Here is a 21,898-nt window from a genome sequence, read left to right as displayed (position 1 = left end):
GGGTGCCCCCGAGTTCCCCAGCTGGCTCCGCCGCCGCCATTCTCCGTGGGCGGCGCCGGCCCGACGCAGGCAGCCGCCCGGCCGGGAGCCAGGGAGCGGGGGCAGTGCCCTCCTCCCTTCTCTGGTCGATCCTGGGCGAAGCACCTTTTCCGGTCCCTTTGTCCCGACTTAAATAGGGCAATTCGCAGAGGCGCCCTATTGGCTCAACCCCGAGGGGGATGGCAGTCTGATCCGGTGGCCAGAACTAAGCCTAACCCGGATCCGAAACCGGGGAGGTCGCAGGGAGCAAAATCCCTCTCCTGCCACCAGAACCACCCCCCCCCTCCACATCAAACCATGACATTCCACCCCTCGCCTCTGCGAATTCCATATTTAGGCACAACTTTAGTTACAGAAAGAGAACACAGAGTTACAGAAAAAGAACACAGTATCAACAACAACATTGAAGAAGAAGAAGAACACACATTTTACAAACAATCCACCCCTTGTCCCTTCACCAGTCACAACAATCAAAGTTTCCCAAGGTCCTTCTGTTTTTCAGCACTGTGAAGTCCATGTTTTGCCCGTTACCTCTCCCAGTCACTATTCTTATCTCAAATTCCTCGAGCCCCACGTTGGGCGCCAAAAGGACTGTCGTGGTTTTAGGCTGATCCAGCAACTAAAACTCACACAGTCTCTCCTTCTCCAATAAAGTAGAGAGGAGAGGAAAAAAAAAAAACCAAAAGGACTGAGGGTTGAGGCAAGAACAGAGGGAGCACCCACCAACCATGGTCCTGGGCAAAACAGGCAGCGCTTTTCTCAAAGCAAAACAGTTTATTAATGATTACTTAGAAGGACAAAGGGAAATAAAAACCGATTACTTGAGAGGACAGAAAGAAACAAAACCAGATCTTAAAACCGACACCTTCCCCCCCCCCGCACCTTCCTTTTCCTCCCGGCTCTACCTCCTCCCCCCAGCAGCACAGGGGGCAGGGACTGGGGGAGTGCAGGTCAGTTCATTCCGTGCTGTTACTGCTGCTTCTTTCTTAAAGGAGAAGGAGTCCTTACACCCTTTTCCCCTGCTCCAATGGATCCCCTACCCACGAGGAAAAATCCACAAATTTCTCCAACGTGAGTCCAGCCCACTGGAAACAATCCTTCCCCACAGATTGCTCCGGTGTGGGCTATACCACAGTCTCGGGTACTTAGGGAGCTGTAGCCACTCGCTCCGGCGTGGGTCGTCACGAAGACTCCAGATGCCTTTCTGCCTTGCCGTGCCCCCAACACGACCATCCTCGGGCTCAGGCATCTTCTCCCCACGGGCTGCGAGTGGGTCGCTGCTCCACCGAGGCCGTCCTGGTTGCAGGGGGGCAGCCTGCTATCTCACCATCAGCCGCAGGGGAAACTCGGCTCCGGCACACCTCCTCCCGCTCCATCCTCACTGACCTGCTGTCGATGCGGCTGTTTCTCTCAGATCTCAGTCCTCTCCAGGTGAACGCAGCCCAGTGGGCACCCTGGGAGTGGGGTGCCCCCGAGTTCCCCAGCTGGCTCCGCCGCCGCCATTCTCCGTGGGCGGCGCCGGCCCGACGCAGGCAGCCGCCCGGCCGGGAGCCAGGGAGCGGGGGCAGTGCCCTCCTCCCTTCTCTGGTCGATCCTGGGCGAAGCACCTTTTCCGGTCCCTTTGTCCCGACTTAAATAGGGCAATTCGCAGAGGCGCCCTATTGGCTCAACCCCGAGGGGGATGGCAGTCTGATCCGGTGGCCAGAACTAAGCCTAACCCGGATCCGAAACCGGGGAGGTCGCAGGGAGCAAAATCCCTCTCCTGCCACCAGAACCACCCCCCCCCTCCACATCAAACCATGACAGCCTCACACCTATAGTACAATCTACATGTGACCCAGAAGTATTGCTCGAGTGTTGTGTGTGTGTCTCTGTGTGTACCTGTGAAAACAGAGGCTGAATATCTATATTGGTTCTGTAACTTTCTGGCTCTTTGACATGTCCTATAGCGCAGTGACAGAAGCTGTGTCTGTATTTTGTGTGCATATAGCTAGTGGTGTATTTCTTGTTGTTTTTTGGTTTATTTCCAGTAAGATGATCAACTTTTCAGTGCCAGATACCATCGATGAGAGAACAATCAACAAAAAGAAGCTCACACCCTTCACGATACAGGTACTAAAATGTAACAAGATTCTTTGCTTTTCCTCTTTGGATATTTTGATATAACCACTTAGAGCAAAGGCTGGAGATACTATGGTCCTGCCCAACACAATCAGACAAAGTGGTTTGTGGCAAAGTGAGATGCTCAGATCCATGTCGTAAAAACATAAAGACTTATATTTCTGCTTCTTTCCAAACATATGAACAATTTGACTGAAGAAACTGTGTTTGTATTTACACTTAATCCAATGTAAAAATGTTTACCAGTTCAAAGCTTTAGATACCTTTGTGATAGATGCCACAGGAATGCAAGAGTGACTAGATGATATGGTGACCAATTCCAGTTGGAGTAGCTCTCAGAAGGCTGAACTCCTTTTCCAAAGTCACCAGGCACTGCCATGGACTTGAATTCACAACTGATGTGTTGCAGTCTGATGTCCTCACCAAACTATTCACTGTGATCCAGAAAGTACCATGGTGTGCAAAGTGCCTGAGATGGGACCATAGCCTTTGCTTGCCTGTTACAAGCTGTACTTTTTCACCTTGAATACAGAATCCCTTCTTTATTTCTATTATGTGCACATGTATATGGTTTAAAAATTGGACAAAAAAGCAAATTTTCACCTTTTTAAAGTTTATTGTGTTTCTCACCCAGCAGGATGTAGAGAGATATTTTTTATATGAACAACATCTATGTATCTGGGTACAGAATATAAATAGATACATGGAATAGATATGAACCTAACCCAGTTTAGCCCTCAGCTACTCTGATTTGATGGAACATTAGCCAGGATCAAGTAAGCTCAGAAGCCATTAAATTGGATTTTTATGCTGTATACCACATTTTTCAGTTCTAATCGTTTTGGTCAGCAGCATAGCTTAGTGATGCAGCTCAGATCAATCCCTGTCACACATAGACACAATTTGATCAATATAGCTTCCACTTTAACTTAACCCTTTTACAGCTGTCTGGTGAAGAAAAGGTAATTAATTTGAAATGCTTCAATTTTTCTAGCTTATGAGAATTTACACTATGTCTCTCTGCATTTTGTATCTAATAAAATCTCTCTGTCATACCAGCAGTGATGAAATTCATGTGAAAAATTGCAAATCTGATTGATAAATTATATTTTCTAGGTTTCTTTGCCTGCTTAACTTACCCTCTGTTTTCCAAGTCACCTTTTTGAATGGTGCAGACCTTTGGGTCAGATTTTCTTTGTTTTAAATGGGAAGGAAGTGGTAAAGGAACATAAGGTTCCTGAAACATCACTTTCTTTCCAGCCCATACTGTGCATCACAGAAACCCTCTGCTTCCATTGAATATTCCCAAAAGAAGGACTCCACACTCCAAAATTCAGAAAGAAAATATCCAGTCCTGACCAGATCTAACCTTGGCTGAAAAACTCAACAGGCTTATTCATACTGATTCCTATGACTATGTGCTTTTTGTATACATTGCCAACTAACAAATTATTTATATCTATTTTAGGTGTTATAGCTTTTGCATAGTGCTTAGGGAGAGCCAAGTCTGGAATATTTGCTGATTGACTGGTTTGTAGCTCCCTCATTCCTCCATATGTGCAAGACTGAGCAGAGGGGAGCTTACCACATGCTGAAGCCAAGTCTTCACTTGAACACGTGCTTGTGCACTGGCAGTGTGGCTGTGGGGAAAGCCTGGCTTTGACACCAGGACTGAGCCAGGACATCACTGTGAATGCAGATGCATGCTATGAGGTCCAATGCCTTGGGACGTGGTGAGGCCAGGTGTCCAAGCCTTTCACCTTTGCCAAGGAGGCCCCTTCTGTCTTCATGTTGGGACCCAGAATTTATCTGTAATCCCAGAAGATTCTGCATTCCCCTGCTGCCTGTGAGCAGACGTGTATGTAAATTCATTCATAGTAGAGCTGTTCACAAATTTAACTAGTTTTGGCTGTGTTTGCTTCCTGTATCCTCAACTCTCCAGTTACTGCATCATTTGGAAGTTCTCTTCTTTCCCCAGGAAAATCTGAACCTGGCCCTGAACTCTGCTTCAGCCATTGGGTGCCATGTTGTTAACATTGGAGCTGAAGACTTAAAAGAAGGGAAACCTTACCTGGTTTTGGGTCTTTTATGGCAAGTCATCAAAATAGGACTCTTTGCCGACATAGAGATCAGCAGGAATGAAGGTATGAATGACTCTTCATTTCAGTGCTCTTCTGTTATCACTAAACAGTCTTCAGGATAAAGGTCTCTAAAAATCCCACTTAATTCAATTGTTTTATTCAAGTATTTACTGCCCGTCTTGACCACTATAATTTCCCATGCTCTTCACAAGTTCCAGCACTCCAAAGTCCAAGCCTGTGTGTAGGCTTGTATGTGCAGAGCCAATTTCATGCTCATTAGGTCAGGAATGATGATCTACACCCAGGTGTACTGGTGTTTTGGCACTAAATCTGGGATAAGAAAATGCTACACCGAGTTCAGGAAGCTTTATTCTTTCCTTGCTCTTGATGAAATCGTTGCCGAACATCTCCTCTTCCTTTGTGAAATCAGTATGGTAGAATTACAGAATAATTTAAGCTGGAAGGAACCTCTGAAGGTCCACCCTGGGATCCTCTGGTTCAGCCATCTAACTACCCACCTGCAGCAGTACCATTCTCAAGGTTAGATGAGGTTGCTGAGGGCCTTTTCCAGTATTCTCTGGGCAGCCTGTTCCAGTGCCCAAACACTTTCTGAATTTTTTTTTCTTATATCTAGTTGGAATTTCCCTTCCTGCACCTTGTGACTGTAACTTCTCATCCTTTTGCTGTGCACGCTGAGGAAATGCAGCTCTGATCCCGCTATAATTGTTGAAGACAGTATTGGTTTCCCTTTCAGGTCTCTTCCCAGGCTAAACAAACCCAGTTTTCTCATCCTCTTCTCGAATATCACATACTCCAGCCCAACCATCCTGGTCTCCCTTCACTAAACTCACTGCAGTTTGTCAATGTCTCTCTTGTACTGGGGAGCCCTAAACTGGACACAGCACTCCAGATGTGTCTCACCAATGCCAAAATTCTCAGTGAAATAGCTTCAGTGTGAGGCTGTGGATGTGTACATGCAGTCCACGTGGCACCTCATCTTACTGCTTTGTTCCCTGCACCTCTAGACAGTCCACTCAACCAAAAGTGACACTTCTTTCCTACAGTTACCATGCAGGTGTTATCTTCATTGCTTCACCCACTGCACATTTCTATCCTTTTCATAGTCAGAGCCACCAGTTCCCAGAGTTCGCAGTTCCCATTCCTTTGTAGGTAGCCTTATCCTGCTTAATAGCTATTTTTCCCTTTCTGGTGTTTTCTCCTTTGCTTCTCATCTCAGACTTCAGTTTCTCAGGGTAGAGAAGCCAAGATCATTCTGATTTCTTTTCAGGTTCTCTCTTTCCCTGACAGCCCTTCTCTGCAGCTGTTCCAGGTGAAATTCCTTGTTCTTGAATATGAGACACTATATTTCCAATGAGCTCTCACAAGCACATGGTATCAAGGCAGTAACACATCTCAACCTCTATGGGAAATACCTGGAATGCACTAATATCATGTTTGGTTTTCCCCTGCTCATATCACATAGTGGCTCAGAGTAGCTCAGAGGACATCTGATACACTCAAGTTGTTCTCATCCTTGGTTTGTATAAGCTTTTAGCTAACAGCAGTTATTCATATTAATTCCCTAGTGAATGTCTTTGAACATGGCACTATTAAATTGCATTCCATTTTTATTACTGTCATCTAGTTCTTTCTGTCTGATTTCCTCATCGTCCTCTGTATTGACTATGCCACCTAGTGAATATCATCATCAAATTTTTAGCACATTGCTAGTATTTGTGCCAAGATAATTGATGCAAAAAAAAATGAAAACATTAATCCAAAAATCAATCCATGATCAACTCCACAGAATCCTTCTTCCAGCCTACTTCTCTCAGTGTTAACATTGTTATCTTCATAAATTCCACTGTCTACTTTCAAATGCTTCTATTATCCCCTTCTGGTTCAGTTTAACCCCCTAGCACCCTATATCAAATTATCTATGGAACTCCAGATATAGCAGGTCTCCACTGTTTCCTTTATGTAGCAAATTCATATTTCTTTCAAGGAATTACAGAAGATATCAGAAGGAGATCAGAGAAGTGTGACACACTCTCCCTTTTTATCACATTAACAATTAGTTTCCGTGCTATTAGTTGTTCTTTTCAAAACTTCTTCTAAAGCCTTTCATGCTCCAGACATCAGCTGAACCTCCTGCAGTGGCAAGACTCAGTCCTTCCCTCCTGCCTCTTCCTCCTTTTATGAACATAACTACTACATCAATTTTTCTACAGAAATAGTGTATCTTCTTCAATTGACAGATGAGTTAATCCTACTGGCCAATAAGCCCAGGAAGTCATGTGCACATTCTTCAGAATACCTGTGTGGATCCAGTTTCAGTGTGATTGTCACTGAGATTTCTTTCATCTAAGCTGCAGAAAGTCTGTGTTCATTTTTTCATTCCCATCTTGCCCCTGTGCTCAACATCACTGCATCCAACTCTGGAGTCCTTAGCACAGGAAAGACATGGACCTGTTGGAGCGCATCCAGAGGCAGGCCACAAAAATGATCAGAGAGATGGAACATCTCTCCTATGAAGAAAGACTGAGAGAGTTGGGGTTGTTCAGCCTGGAGAAGAGGAGGCTCCAGGGAGACCTTACTGCAGCCTTCCAGTACTTAAAGGAGGTCTATAAGAAAGATGGGGAGAAACTTTTTAGCAGGGCCTGTTGCAATAGGACAAGGGATAATGGTTTTAAGCTAAAAGAGGGTAGATCTAAACTAGATAGAAGGAAGAAATTTTTTACAATGAGGATGGTGAAACACTGGAACAGGTTGCCCAGAGAGGTGGTAGATGCCCCATCCCTGAAAACATTCAAAGTCAGGTTGGATGGGGCTCTGAGCAGCCTGATCTAGTTGAAGATGTCCTTGCTCATTGCAGGGGGGTTGGACTAGATGACCTTTAAAGGTCCCTTCCAGACCAAACTATTCTATGATTCTATGATGATCTTTTCGTTAAGATCTGAGGCAAGGACCACACTGAAATTGTCTTGCATTTCTATATAATCCACTACCAGATCCACAACTAACAGCCTTGTCCTCATTTTATTGATGAGATCCTTTTTCTGTTTATGTCCTCTGTCATGCTAACCTAGCTTGAATTTTGCCAACACTTTCATTGGTCACTTCTAGAAACTAGAGTAGCAAAATGTTTAAAGAAAAAATAGTTATACATTCTCCTCCACAAGTATTCACATCATCACTAATTTTTCTCTTTCCCTGACTAGCTTTGATCGCTCTTCTGAGAGAAGGAGAGAGCCTGGAGGATCTGATGAAATTGTCTCCAGAGGAACTGCTGCTGAGGTGGGCAAACTATCATCTGGAGAATGCAGGATGCAACAAAGTCAGCAACTTCAGCTCAGACATCAAGGTATGGAAACACCAACAATAGCAAAACAGCAGCTCCACACCCAAATCCCTGTCCTCCAAATGAGGATTGTGCACTGAACCAATCCAAGCAGTTGAGACTGCTTTGCCAGACACGTGGATCTGGGTACATTAAATCATGTTAGAGGGGTTTGCCTTTCTGCTCAGTAGTATTCCTCCTCCTCCTGACCTCCCAGTCATCACTGCCAGCCCCAGCGCACCAAATGCCCGGGAAAGAAATAGCTGCTGACCCTGGACAGGGCATACGGACTCTACCACTGTATTTTCAGTTCCTGCCTCTATTGGTGTCCTCCTTCCTAAATGTCCTTAAATGCCTCTTGACCTGGCTTTGGTTTGGAAAAGGCTAGACCTTACCCAGACATATAATTAGGTGTAGGGGAAGAGGATGGGGCTCTTCCAACTCGCTCACTTCATCTTTCCTTCCGTACAACACCTGGGTTATATGCTCCTCTGTATCAACCTTTGCTATAACCCTGCATGCACTTACCTGAAAGTTTTAATTCAGTGGGACTATTCAAAATAATATAGCTAGATGAGGAGGCACTTGCAAGGATGGGTCTCTAGTCCATGCAGCATATTTCACGTACTTAGGACTTCATGGGCTTGTGGGTGCAGATTTCAGCAGAGCTTTCTCTGTAGGACCTTCATTCTTCCTAGACAGATGTATCTGAACCTCAGTGGTGCACGCTGATGAGTTTCAGACACTAAAGCTACAGTGTGAGGCCCAGCAGGATCCCAGGGCTGTAGGGGGTATATAAGGGAGAGTGTCTGAGCTGGCTTCCAGGCAAGCCAGGGAGTGGCTGGCACTGACCTCACCAGCCACAACCCAATCTGCCTGCTCCCAGCATGGCGTGGGAAAAGCCCCTCTTTAGAGATGTCTGTGGTAGACTTCACCAGGGACTGAAGCATGAGATGTCATTTATCATGACTTACTTGACATACAGAAAAAAAACACCAGGGAAGGCCACAGGAGAGAGTCTGAAAGTCACATTTGACAACACAATTTTTACTGTAACAGATTTTTGGTTCTCTGGGTGGAGGTGACTGGAGAACATCCATGGAATGGGAAGAGAATGGAATATTTCCCATCTTTCTGTAGGCTGGCCGAGAGAACTGTAATGCAACTGATTAAATCATAGCTGCAATTGAAAGATAAATCACACTCACCATATTTACAGTTGGAAAATAAGGCACACATTGACCTCTAAGAGGCCAAGAGTTCAGCCTTTACAGCCATTCTCTAATTAAGTGTGTCTCCTCACCTCACTTCTGTTATAAATAACTGCTTTCTAGATATGATGGGTAGAAATACAGATGTATAAGATTTAAAATAATTCAGGTAATCTGCTTTATATTTTGAATAGTATTAGTTGGGTTAGTTAGTCAAGTCCCTAGACACCAAGATGGAGCTTTATTTTCAGTTCCTCGAGTTATTTCTGAAGTGAGATTAATATTTTCCACATATGGAAGCAACATTACATTTCGCAAAAGATTAAAGACACAACATGTTAAATTCTTGTTCCTGCCTTTTTGCCTGAAAAATGCTGATACTGTTGTTGGTTTTAACTTTTGTCCCTGAAAACTATGCTTTCTCTTCCATAACTGTTCCAGCGTTGCTTTGAAATCTGCTTTAAACATCTTCTTTCTCCTTCTGCATTTTCTTTTATTAAATGCTCAGCAGCCTGACTTCTATAGCATTATAAAGGTATGTATTTTCTTATCTCTAATATAATGTCCAGATTAAGTCAATTCTAAGATCTCTTTGTTGTTGCTGTCCTTTTTGTAAGTGCAGCGCACAGCATTTTGTCTTGTGCATTGGGAGTTCTGCAGTGTATATATATATATATATATATTGGCTTAGGGAAGAAATGGATCTGGCAAGTAGTACAGCATAAAGCAGGAGTTGCTAAGTGCTTCCATCTTAATTAATTTAATTATGTAGCCCAATGATTTATGTAATAAAAATGAAGCATGCAGGCACATTGTTCAGGGGAGCGCTGGCATGCAAAACCTGTGCTTTAGATGCAATTTTTCCTCCCTTTAATTTCTCTGTCTGTCACAGGACTCAAGAGCTTATTACCATTTGCTGAACCAAGTTGCTCCCAAGGGAGATGAAGAAGGCATTCCAGCTATTACTATTGACATGTCAGGATTAAGGGTAAGATGAGATAAGTTTAGAGAAAATGCCAATATTTTCTGCCTGTTACTTGCATTGCTGGCCAGCACAGAGTTCCACTGGGATGTCAGAACAAATGAACTCTTTTTAGCATTGCAATACAGTCTTGCATTTCAGAAATCCAAGCTTTCAGAGAATTAAATGATGTGTTTTGCCTTTTGTTAGATATTACCACTGAAACTTTAACAACCATTTAATCACACTGATAAACTACTGACGTGTAACAAGTGTATCTAAATACACGTATTTGGGAATTTCACCAAATCATCCCCTTTTATATGGAATATGACTATAAAAGCAATATGGTGAGATGGCTGGATTGGAGATAAAGCCCGTTTGAAAACACAGGCCTGCCATTAGTAAAAGTGGGACAGGAAATAGCCATAAATCCAAGGACCTGCGTTAATAGCCCCCCACGCAGAGACTCCAAGTGGGTTTTGCGTGCAGTGCCAGGCGGTGGGGTGAGGCTGATGGTCCCGTTTTCTGCTGGTGCAGGAGAAAGACGATGTCCAGCGAGCGGAATGCATGCTGCAGCAGGCGGAGCGGCTGGGCTGCCGGCAGTTCGTCACAGCCACCGACGTTGTCCGGGGGAACCCAAAGCTAAACTTGGCCTTCATCGCCAACTTGTTTAACAAATACCCTGCCCTGCATAAGCCAGAGAACCAGGACATCGACTGGAGCTCTATTGAAGGTAAGGAAAATGCAAATAAAGGACATTTCTGGCCACCCGTGCCACAGTATCCCCAGCTCTGAGTTGATGATACATAAACCTAACCTTATGTCCTTCAGACATACATTCATTGCACTGTTAACACAGGCAGCCTTGAGAGAGGGAGGCTGCTCTTAACTTGCATGTAGCTTCTGGTGTTTTGGGAGGCTGTTCTGTGAATAGCACATGGTAAAAGAGAAAAACGTTTGTGGGATGTCTGAACTAGTACAGGCTATTGAACGTGCTTGTTAGTTGAATTTAGAGTTGATCTGGCATTCCCTTAATTGAGAATGTAATTTAAAAACCAGATCTTGCATAAACCTGCTGCCTGCTTGCTCTGGGTTGCAGTCAGGACCACTGTTGTATGGATCATTTGCTGACCTTCAGGTCCTTCTTTCTCAACCTCATAGTGAAACTGTTCATGCTAGGGCACAGGCTGTTCTTGAATTCTTGAAGGCATTTCAAGGCCAATCTGCCTAAACGCTATAATATATAAGACATGAAGAAATATTACATGCTGCACTGTGCTCTCTTATTTCACATGTCAACTAGTGTCTCCTGTTTATGGTTCAGTGCACTGTAAATTCTGAGTTATGGTTTCATCACAAGACGTTTTACTGGAGTGTTGCGTTTTGCAGGCCTGTTGATTGATCTATCTGTTGTTTCAGGTGAGACAAGGGAAGAGAGGACGTTCAGGAACTGGATGAACTCCCTGGGTGTTAATCCACGTGTAAATCACTTATATAGGTAAGAGGAGGTATTACACTTCCTTCAGATGATAAATTCAGCCAGCAAATTGTTTACAAAAACATAAAAACTTTTGGACCTCATAAGAATATATGCTGCTTTTTTTTTTTTTTTTTAGGAAACTAAGTTTACCTCTACTAACAGTTTAGTTGGGTTCCTTTCTTCTCTTCTTTGGACAATGATCTATCTTTTTTATTGTTTTCAGTGACCTGTCAGATGCCCTGGTTATCTTCCAGCTCTATGAAAAGATCAAAGTGCCAGTAGACTGGAACAGAGTGAACAAACCACCATATCCTAAACTGGGTGGCAACATGAAGAAGGTACAAAAAGCTGTAATAGCCTCAGTAGTGATGCCTTATCCTCAAAGGATGTCGATATGATTTCAAACAGCAATGTGGGCACTCGTGTTGCTCTCAAGTCCCAAGTACAGCACATTAAATGATTTTTTGTCTAGTCAGTGAATAATTTTACATCCTGAAAAAGAAACATACATTTAACTCATTGGCTCTGTTGACAGGTGAACAATATTTGTAAAGTAAAAAGACTTGACACTTTTTGTGTCAATATTTAAAAACTGTCTGCAGACCACTTTTGCTACTGTTTTAGTCACCAATTATAATGCATCTTCACCGTGAGTCACATGACACCAGCTTAATTGCAGCTCTCTGGATCACTGCCCTCCACATCAAATGGATAAGTGATGATAAGCATTCTTGACCAGATGCCTCAAGAACCGATCACAGAGTTGCTGCTAAATACAAAGCTTTCTCCCAGCTATCTATCTGGATAAGTAATTCCAGCCAATTAGGCCAGAGTGATTAACTGACCTAAAATATTGACTGGGACACTAATGCTTTGTCTCAGTGCAATGCCGTGATGCTGGAGGTACCCATGAGCCACAGATTCGTATTTTCCAAGGTAATCTGCTTTTCAGGCCCTGATGATGAAGTATAACATTTCCTTATACGTTAACTGTTTACCATGGTATTTTGGGGACGGAACTGGCTGCTGGTAGTCAAACAACTGTATTATCACAGAGCTCCAAAACTCTTGTTTGCCCAGGAGGATCTGGGTTAAGCGATCCAAAGGATTTAAAGTAACGGTGTTTTGACCTTTTCTGTATTTTTGAACTGCACTAACTGACCCTGTTGTTAACAGCTTGAAAACTGCAACTATGCAGTGGAACTGGGAAAGAATCAAGCCAAATTTTCCCTTGTTGGCATTGCTGGGCAAGATCTGAATGAAGGAAACCGTACGCTCACACTGGCCTTAATCTGGCAGTTGATGAGAAGGTATGGCAGTCAGATACAAACTTCAGAGAGTTTTGGTACACCGGGTTTGCATCGTAATAGTCTCCTGGTGCTATCAGTGAGAAGGCTCTGCAGGTTACAGCTTTCTCACTCCTCTGTTCACACTTATATCCAAAGACAGAGCAACCTTTTGCTTGCTCCTAGTTAGGGATGTGATCAGGAAGCATATTATCTTGTGGGCAAGGGCATTACAGTCAGCTCATGAAGAAGATTATTATTGTCGCTATCTGTATAGCATGAATAAATGTTCATTGCATGGAAGAAAGAAAAAGAAGTTGAAAGGTCTCTGTATCAGGGAATGGAGAGAATGTACTGGAAACAAGGAATTGATGCAGAAGTTTTGTAATCTGCTACCTGAAGTGGATGCAATTCAGTAGCTCTCCCCACTTTAATGTAATTCTCTGTGTATGTGTGTTTTTGTGTTCAAAAGCTCCATAATTGAGTGTAAAGAGACCCGTGGTTAGGAACTGAATACAGACTAAATTCAGTCTATAAGGCAAGGTATAGGTTTATCAGGCAGGTAATTAATCTAGGGTTGTGGTGATTACTTGCCATCAATTTAGGACGTCTTTCCAAGATGTGTGCTGACATATAGGCAAAATATTCCAGGCTTATGTTTATGCAGGTCAGTCATAATGCAGGTCAGTCATATGATGGGCATAACAATTCCCTTCTGGCCTTGAAGTCAATGATTATTTTTTAAGCACTGTGAGAGTGAGTCATTTACAGTGAGATCAACTAAGAATTGTAGGAATTTTGAGTATCAAAACCTCTTGACACTCCCAAAACAGTGATTAGGGAACTGGGTGTCAATTACACCCAACAGATGAATTAGTATGTTATAATATAATTCATATATACTGGGAGTGGGTGGGAAGCAGGGGTATATCAGCTCTAAGAGGACCGTTGGTGTGATCCCAGTCAACCTGCGCATGTACAGGATGGTTCTGAGGTTTTGGTAGACTTTGAGCAAATGCAGGTATCCTGGCTTCCATCTTAAGGTACACCCTGAACATCCTTGAAGACATTGGTGGTGGAGAGAAGGTCAATGATGAAATCATTATCAGCTGGGTCAATGAAACACTGACTGCAACTGGGAAGGATTCAACCATCTCCAGTTTCAAGGTACAGTTTTTTGGTGGAAGTCTCTCCTTAGGAATCTCTTATTCAGTGTGTTTGTGTGTATGTTATATACATTGCCTGCATATAGATATATAAATACGTTTGCCTGCACACAATATATTATAATACAATTAGCTACATAGTTTGATTATTTTTCATTCCCTTCTAAAGGCAAGTTCAGATACAGAGATTTTATTCAAGGGGCTTTATTATGAAAAGGTAACACAAACATGATATGAACATAACAGGAAACGCCTTGCATGCCAGTTTGACATAGGAAATCAAAGTATAGAGTCAGAAATGGCAACTGGAATTAAGCAAGAACTGCCATGCTGTTGGTTATTAAATGATAGCACATTACAAATGACAGCATTAAAAAGAACAACAACAATACTTTTATAATATGGTAGTACCACTCAGGGGTGGTGCCCTATTTTGCAAGGCACCTTGTAAACACGGAGGTGGTCCAGTTGCAGAGAGCTTCCAATTTTGCTAACACATCTGAGACATTTCCCAAGCTGGGGAACATTCAGTGGATGTAAATCAGCAGTTTGCACCAGGCGAGGACAGATCCATCAGACTTCATATAATGAGCTCAGAAGTCACACAGCTGATCTCCTTCACACTTCTCATCAGTAGATGTGTATCAATGTCATCTCTCCACAGGAAGCAAGTTCACTAGCCCAGGACCCCATCTTTTAATTTAATGATGTCTCATCCATTGGGGAAAGAAAAAAAAAATCCTTGAAAAGGTTCTTAGTCTGCCTTAGATAAAAAAAGATGCTAAAGAACCTTTTTTTGAAGATCAAAATGGTATTTGACTGAGTTGTTCATTGCTCTTGAGCCTAGACTCTGGTTTTGTGGGAAATCTGTCATCCAATTCTTGCATCTAACTCTATTTTTCATTTATGCAGGATAGCAAAATCAGCACCAGCATGCCAGTCCTGGATCTCATTGATGCCATTCAACCAGGATCAATCAAATATGACCTCTTGAAAACAGAGGACCTGAATGATGAGGAGAAACTAAATAATGCTAAGTATGTTCATGCCTAGTGACATTTAACATGAGTTACCTGCTTAGGCTTGCCTGACTCTGTCTTTGAAAACTGCTCTGCTGTCATTCTCATCTGAGAAATACCTCCAGAGTTAGAAGCATGAAGGCTAGGACTTAGGCAGTAAAAAAGACTATCAATGGAAATGAAGTGTGTAATGTTATAATTCCTGCTTTATAATTCCCTTGAAAGGATCAAAATCACTTGGCTTCACAAGCTCCTATTTTCTCTTATTAAATTTAAAATTCTTTCAGAGATCAGGGAACAATGCCAACAACACTGAGCCATGGAAACCAGTGATTAGAGGTCATGATACCTCTTTAGTCCTATACAGGTGGAACAAGGGCATATGTAAGAGAGAAGGAGGGGGACAGGATTCATGCCCAAAAAACTGATTTTACAGATGTGGATATTGATTTTTTTTTTTTGCTGAGTGCAAACCATTTCCTAGCAGAGAGCCAGTCCTGGGGGCATCTCCCTTCCCTTTTAGAGTTATACAGATGACCTCCTGATCTGATCATCAGTTTAGCTTCTCCTTTGCTATGTGGCACCTACAAAAGAGAAAAGGATGACTGTGAGGCAATCAGACCTGCCATCATTTTTATAAAGTCTTTTCCCACTGTTCTTTTTCCCTTTCCTACCACATGTTCTCTTTCTTTCCTGCAGTCCTACATGTGCTTCTCTACACGTTTAATTTCTTCATCCTTCTGCTAATGTTTTCCTCCTTTCCCTTCCCTTTCTTTCCCCTGCCTGCATGTTTCTCTGCATTTTGGGGGGAATTTCACAAACATACGTGCTCTGCAGTGGGAAGAACCTGGGATTTTCAGTTTTTTTCATTAAACAATGGAAAGGGGAGACATATTCACTGGAGAACAGCCAGTAGCCATACAGCAGTACACTCTAAGCAGGGAGATGGGAAGGTCAGCCTGCAAATTCTGAGTATGACTGAAATAGAAGAAAAGTCTCTGAATGTAGATTTTCCAACAACACTTATCTCTACCAACATCAGCCTTCTGCTTTCCAACCTTGTGAATGTGTTTACGTGCAGAGATTGAGTTGCAGAAATTGAGGGGGACAGAATGGCTGGTTGTTAGGATAATCTTCCAGGGCATGGGAGATTAAATGTTTCATACCAGACTTTGACCTGCAGTCTCCCATGCTGCAGGTAATCAGTGCTCTAACCACCACGGAATACACTCTACCTTTTACTAGAAATTTGTTCTTTACGAACCTGTCTCATACATTCCTATAGAAAAGTTTCATTTTGATGAATCAGTAAGAAAGTTTCAAACCCGCTCTGGTTCTAATCATGTAAAAAACTTAACAGAGTGAAAATTAATGCCACTGCATGAATTTATTTATTTTCCCTTTTTTTTTTTTTAACCCTGCAATGCAGATATGCCATCTCTATGGCGAGAAAAATTGGAGCAAGAGTCTATGCCCTTCCAGAAGACCTGGTTGAAGTAAAACCCAAAATGGTCATGACAGTGTTTGCTTGCCTTATGGGAAAAGGCATGAAGAAAGTTTAAAGCACAAAAGACTTGTATTGATGCCTGGTATTCACCCTTTTGATTCCCTCAAACTGGATGCTCTTCTCCGTATAAAGGAAATACGCAGGGTGCTCATGCTTTTCAGGCATGAATGTTATACATGGTTCCAGATCATACAAAAGTTGTGTATCCACATGTATCCATGAAATGTTTTGTTTTGAACAGTAATACGTACTTGATTTCTTTGCCTTATTTTCCACTTTGCTAGATATAGCCATTTCATATTCCTGATTAAGTTTTCAATAGCGAGGCTTATACATATCCTTTTGTTAATGGAGACCAGGGTTTCCTGTCAGAAGTCACATGGCAACATTTGTCTTGGAGCGTACAGACAGCTTTTAGGATTATGAAATGTTATATACTGCTTCTGCCCGATAATGTCTTCATGCTTTTGGTAGCATTTCTGCCATACTTTCGTTTGGTTTGCACCTGGTATAACAAAAGGGGTTTTCTCAGGCCAATGCAAGTATTAGTCACTATATTTTTGGAGCGGTAGGATCCTCTTAGGAAATTCTTGTGGAAAGAGAGAAGTGTTTGGGGTTTGTGATGTGTTGCTGGTATGTGAACTGAGCAGTACTTGTCCCTGCAAGTTATGCCTCTGCCATCAGTGGCATTACTCACAGAGAACATTACTACTCACTGAAAAAAACGTACTGTAACTTAGGCCTTCAAGAACACCCAAAATCTGGAAACTTTGCAAGAAATGCTCTCCAAAGGATAATTCATTTTTTATGTCATAATACACTTAAAACATAAGCAGAATTCAAAGCATGATAGAAATGAAAACCATGTTAAAGAAACTAAGAGGATATACTCAGCTAGTAGCAATATAAGAAGTGAACCAAAGGGATGCAGAGTGACATATTTATGTAGTGAATAAAAATTAAACTCTGTTAAATTCACAGACTTGCACTCAAAGGGCTGTGGCCCTGATTCAGGAGAGCATTTAAATCTGTGCTTGCATATGAAACACATATTAAAATGCTTCCCTGAACCCAGGCTGGGATCCTCAACGGCGCTAAACGAGCATAGCTTTGCAGCTAACAAGGCACCGTCAGTTTGCCTCAGTCGAGGACCTAGCCCCGTCTATGGATAGTTGGCGGGTAATATTTGCACTGAGTCTCTTCCTTGGCATGAGTCATTTACTCTTCTGGCCTTTACGTGGGTGTGACTGTGGTGAAATGCAGAAGGAGGGAATTTTGCCTTAATGCAATCCCATTGACACAGTCTCAGTTCCCTCTCTCTCCCTCTCGCTCCCCTCCAGCCCCCTCAGAATTGCCTTAATAAAGAACCAATATTCAGTGACATGAGAAGTCTCTCCAAATAAAATGTTCTATAAAGCCAAATGTGTAGTCTTTGCTTTTAGTAATTCATGGGCTAATGGGGAAGTGTGTATCATATAGCTGAAACAGAGACAGATTTTTTAAAAAACCAACCGTGGGCTCGCTAAGGATGTGTCTTCCATGTTGTTATTGAAACCACAGATTGCAGAAAGCAGGATGAATTATTTCCTAGGTCATTTCTGAACATGCCACTCTGACATACTGCCAAAAATGAGACTGTGCTGGCCAGACCTGCAGCCTGAACCAGTACAATTTTCCCCATTCAGTGCAATACTCATCATCCTCTTCCTTTGCTCATATATCGATGAACTTTGCTTCTTTAAGCATTCTGCAGTGTAAACATGCTACAGTATCTCCCAGTGCTGGCAGAGGAGGAGAACTTCTCAAGCGTTACAGGACGGAGAGGTCACCCCAGCTGATTGCCCAGCAAGGGGAAGTTACCAGAGCATGGCGCCTACACCATTCCTCCTCCTTCCAGGTGTAGGAGCCGCTGTTGCCATACAAGGAGGGTGGCACTGAAAAGGTGGCTGCTCTCCCCTCGTGTTGCTTGACTTGGGAGTCCAGCAGAGGTAAACTGGAGAGAGGAAACTGCAGGCAGAAGCTGTGACCACCAGCGTTTCCCTCGGGTGAGACTGGCCGTGTATTTTGTGTGTGTTGCACGAGTGTGTGCGTGTTTGCACACTGCAGGGCCATCTTGGGCTGGATAGACAGTGAAGATGTGAAAGGGTCAGGTAGTCCTGCCTGAAGATGGCTCTGCTCCTGGTTCCACATCTCAGGGAGATGCCCTCACTCCAGACTCAGGGGCAGATGTGAGAGATGAAGTGGATGATGGATGGGAGACAGTAGGAGCATCGGGGGAGAGGGGGGCTTTCCCCTTGGTCCCAAATGAACACAGGCACTTGCTATCCCCAGAGAGAAGAAGAGATTTTCAGGCATTGCCCATTCACCAGCCCTTAGCGACTCATTTTTTTTTGCATGGGGGTAGGATTTTTAGAGAAGCCTGCTGAGAGAGGCAGGGAAAGGAGGCTTTCACACATCATGCATTTCCTATAGGCAAGATGTAGGACTTCAGGGGCCCTGGAGTTGGAAACCCGCCTCTACCTCAGGCTCTGGAGAGGGGCCAGGAGATGTACACTGTTATTCGAAGTACGTTTTGTCAAGAGGGCTGCTTTTCCTCCTCCTCAGCATCCCAGCACCGGAGCCAGGCACCTTGCCGTACAGCCCTCTCCATTGTTATGATAGTCTCCGGCTCCCAGGCTGCGTTTTGGGGCACTACCTCTGAACCCCAACCTGCAGCTCTGCACCAGCAGCAAGCCCTGGCACCAGCCCTGGCCCCAGTGCGGCAGGGAGAGCTAACCACGAGGTGGCACTCACTCTATCTCCAGTTTTAGAGACTGGCATGCCTCAGCTCTGAAAATGCTCTCTTCTGAGAAACGGAGAAAAATTGGGATATTTAACCCTAGGCAAAATGCTAGCACCTGCCAGCGTGCAATAGGCAGTAAGTGCTGTTGGCGAGGATACTAGAGTAAATGCCTTACCAGATCTTCATCCCTATCTCTGTAATCTCCTGTGAAAAATAAAGTTGTCATGGACCTGAAGGTGTGGGAATAGCCACATTCTGGTACACGAGTATAAACATTTTCAGTTTTCAATGCACCTCTGTTTAATTGGATATTCTTGGGATTTTGATGGACTTGAGGTGAGGTTTTGCTTTCATGAACTAGTGATAGTAGCCTGTAATAAAGCTCCCAGCAGCAGCTGAAGGGGTTAAACCCATGACAAACAAATAAAAAAATGAACTAAAAAATCCCATGATGTGGAATTTTTTGCTGTTCATTTTCTTCAACTTTTTCCATCACTCTTACAGAAAGCAGCTGTCTTCGGGATTCACTCCCAAATCAAGCTAGCTTTGTAAGCACTTCCATTATTGATTTTCATCGCATAATTAATCATAATTTTCAAGGCTTCAAAAGGCTTAGACATTCATATGAATAAAAATAAAGCATCAGCAGTTAGACTAACTAGGAGAAAAAAAGCATGAGGGCAATCAATCCACATGCTTCAGGGTATAGTCTGATCACCAGATGGACTCAGAAGGAAATATCCCCCTATAGTGTAGTAGAGCATAATTAGGTGCATGATGAGGATTTCACACCTTCTTGTAAATCATCTGTCCTGTCTGGAAGTCATCTGTTCTGGCCTCAGAAAGGGGATAGCAAGCAGTATTCGTTCAAGGCCAGGTTGGACGAGGCCCTGAGCAACCTGATCTAGTTGGAGATATCCCTGTTCCTTGCAGGGGGGTTGGACTAGATGACCTTTGAAGGTCCCTTCCAGCCCTAACCATTATATGATTCTATGATTCTATGATTCTATGGCTGGCTGCTGTGCTCTTGTACAGATAAAGTCACGTTTCTACTTCCTACAGAGGCGGAACTGAACCAAAACTCCAACCTGACATCACTCCTCCTTCTAAGTGCAGCTTACTTCTGCTGTGAGCTCAGTCACAAACTTCAGGTCTTGGTGTCCATCGCTGCCTAACCATGCAACCACTTTGGTCTGGCTCCTGCTTTGGAAAATGGGACCCTGTCTCTGGCAGATGACTGCAAAACACACATGAGCAGCAGTGGTCCTACAGCAAGTACACAGCTACTGCTGTTTTCATCTTGATCCTACCACCAGGAAAACTGCGTTGGTATCCTGATGGTTCATTTGCTGCTCAGGATGTAACACACAGATGTGAAGTAAAATCACTACTTTTAAAGTGTTATTTTTCATCGCATCTCATTTACTTTTTGTGCCTTGATCACTCTTTAAAGGCAACAGTATCTTATAGAAAATCTAATTTGCTCCCAGGGTGCAAGCTACTGTTGCTATTACAGATCCATGATAAACTGTCCAAAGCCAAGAAGGGTCAGAATTCCCACAGGCCACATGCTCACAGGTAATGATATGTCTGAAATTTGTGAAAAGGGCAGAAAGCTACATAACTGACCAAGCATGTAAGCACTGAACTCCCTCAGGGCAGGCACTCATTTAGTGCGTGTGTTAAGGATCTAAAGGCATATAGCAATGAATATTTGGAAACACACAAAGCCTGGAGAGAAAGCCCACACATGCATCTAGGAAACCTCCTAGCAGATGATTGACATGCACAGATCTGCTTTGATTCACACAGGCAGAAAAGCAACGTCCGGTTGCCAGGGACCTCTGTCAGCCTGTGAAGTTGTCTTGGCTCTTCACTGCAGGTAACCTCAGAGCAGGTGTTGGTTTGTCACTGAGGTGGGGAGAGATGTCTTCTGACCAGCCCCTCAGTAAGATGTCCTCCCTTGATTTTACAGCCCTGGAGCAGAACACCCTGCACGTCTGAGAGGTGGTGGATAAGCCTTAGGTGCATCAACCTCTCTGTGCCTTCTCCTCAAGACCTGCGTCTGCTTGGGTACTAGTGAAACAGTCTGTAGAGGCTGTGCTGGAGCAGCCATACAACGCTGTCACTGCTTTGCTGGGGGTCTGCAACTGCAACACTAAGAGCGTGCTGTAGAAAAGCTCACCTCTCCCTTTGCCAGCCCCGTATGGACAGAAGAGAAGTCAAGTGCCTATTTGGATGCATTTGCTGTTCTGATGGGACAGGGATGAGTCTCTCTGCAGTGTGGATCTGCTGGCACAGACTGACAGTCAGCGCGGGCTGAGAGTGAGATGTGCCTCGTGTAGGTGGGGATCGCACCAGCCGAGAAAGGGGTGAATGAAAGCGGGCAGGAGCTTTGCTCCATGGAGCTTCTCTTCACCAGCATCCTCAAACAGGTCCCAGCATCCTCCAAACAGGTCCTAGCATCCTGCAAAAGTCCAAAGGAGGGCTCCGCTTTCCTAACCTCTGCCAGATGCCATGCAAGCAACATGAGCAAGTGCAAGCAGTGCAGAGAAGAGCAGCAAATACAGTTGATGCACTCAGAGACAGGCAGAATCCATCACTACTCCAAGGCTAATTGTATTCCTGATATGTACGTACATAGCTGTGTACCTAGGGAGGGGGACAGGTGTGCATCCATTCACTTGCACTTTAGCCGAAGCGTGGTCTTTGTACGTGGTACTTGGAGCACCTTTCTCAAGTGCTCAGAAGCTCTGCCTGGAGTGCTCCTGTGGCTCCCTTTGATATCCTTTGTTTAACAAAGTTAAACTTGCTTTGCAAGTGCTCCTTGTTAAGAGATTGGGAAATAAATCAGTATCTACTGCCAATAAGAAAACATGGGCAATGGCTTTAAACTGAAAGA

General features: G+C 43.7%; 1 protein-coding gene across 2 annotated transcripts in view; it reads left to right on the top strand.

Moving 5' to 3' along the window:
• The window catches only part of LCP1 (lymphocyte cytosolic protein 1), a 34,522-nt gene extending 16,898 nt beyond the window's left edge, over nucleotides 1-17,624 (top strand). The window contains exons 6-17 of one of the 2 annotated variants that reach the window (XM_086612029.1): nucleotides 2,070-2,151; nucleotides 4,139-4,304; nucleotides 7,463-7,605; nucleotides 9,301-9,327; nucleotides 9,685-9,780; nucleotides 10,294-10,489; nucleotides 11,176-11,254; nucleotides 11,460-11,574; nucleotides 12,413-12,546; nucleotides 13,566-13,689; nucleotides 14,601-14,725; nucleotides 16,137-17,624. In XM_086612029.1, the coding sequence (XP_086468155.1) occupies nucleotides 2,070-2,151; nucleotides 4,139-4,304; nucleotides 7,463-7,605; nucleotides 9,301-9,327; nucleotides 9,685-9,780; nucleotides 10,294-10,489; nucleotides 11,176-11,254; nucleotides 11,460-11,574; nucleotides 12,413-12,546; nucleotides 13,566-13,689; nucleotides 14,601-14,725; nucleotides 16,137-16,269 (1,420 nt within the window). In that variant the 3' untranslated portion in view covers nucleotides 16,270-17,624. The remainder of the gene's footprint in view (nucleotides 1-2,069; nucleotides 2,152-4,138; nucleotides 4,305-7,462; nucleotides 7,606-9,300; nucleotides 9,328-9,684; nucleotides 9,781-10,293; nucleotides 10,490-11,175; nucleotides 11,255-11,459; nucleotides 11,575-12,412; nucleotides 12,547-13,565; nucleotides 13,690-14,600; nucleotides 14,726-16,136) is intronic. The other variant, XM_086612023.1, reaches the window with a different exon arrangement.
• The last annotated feature ends 4,274 nt before the right edge of the window (nucleotides 17,625-21,898 follow it).

The sequence above is a fragment of the Tauraco erythrolophus genome, chromosome 1 (genome assembly GCF_009769465.1).
Source record: "Tauraco erythrolophus isolate bTauEry1 chromosome 1, bTauEry1.pri, whole genome shotgun sequence".
Classification (NCBI taxonomy): domain Eukaryota; kingdom Metazoa; phylum Chordata; class Aves; order Musophagiformes; family Musophagidae; genus Tauraco; species Tauraco erythrolophus.
The sequence above is the reverse complement of the archived record's forward strand: the minus strand, read 5'-3'. Positions and strand labels throughout refer to the sequence as shown.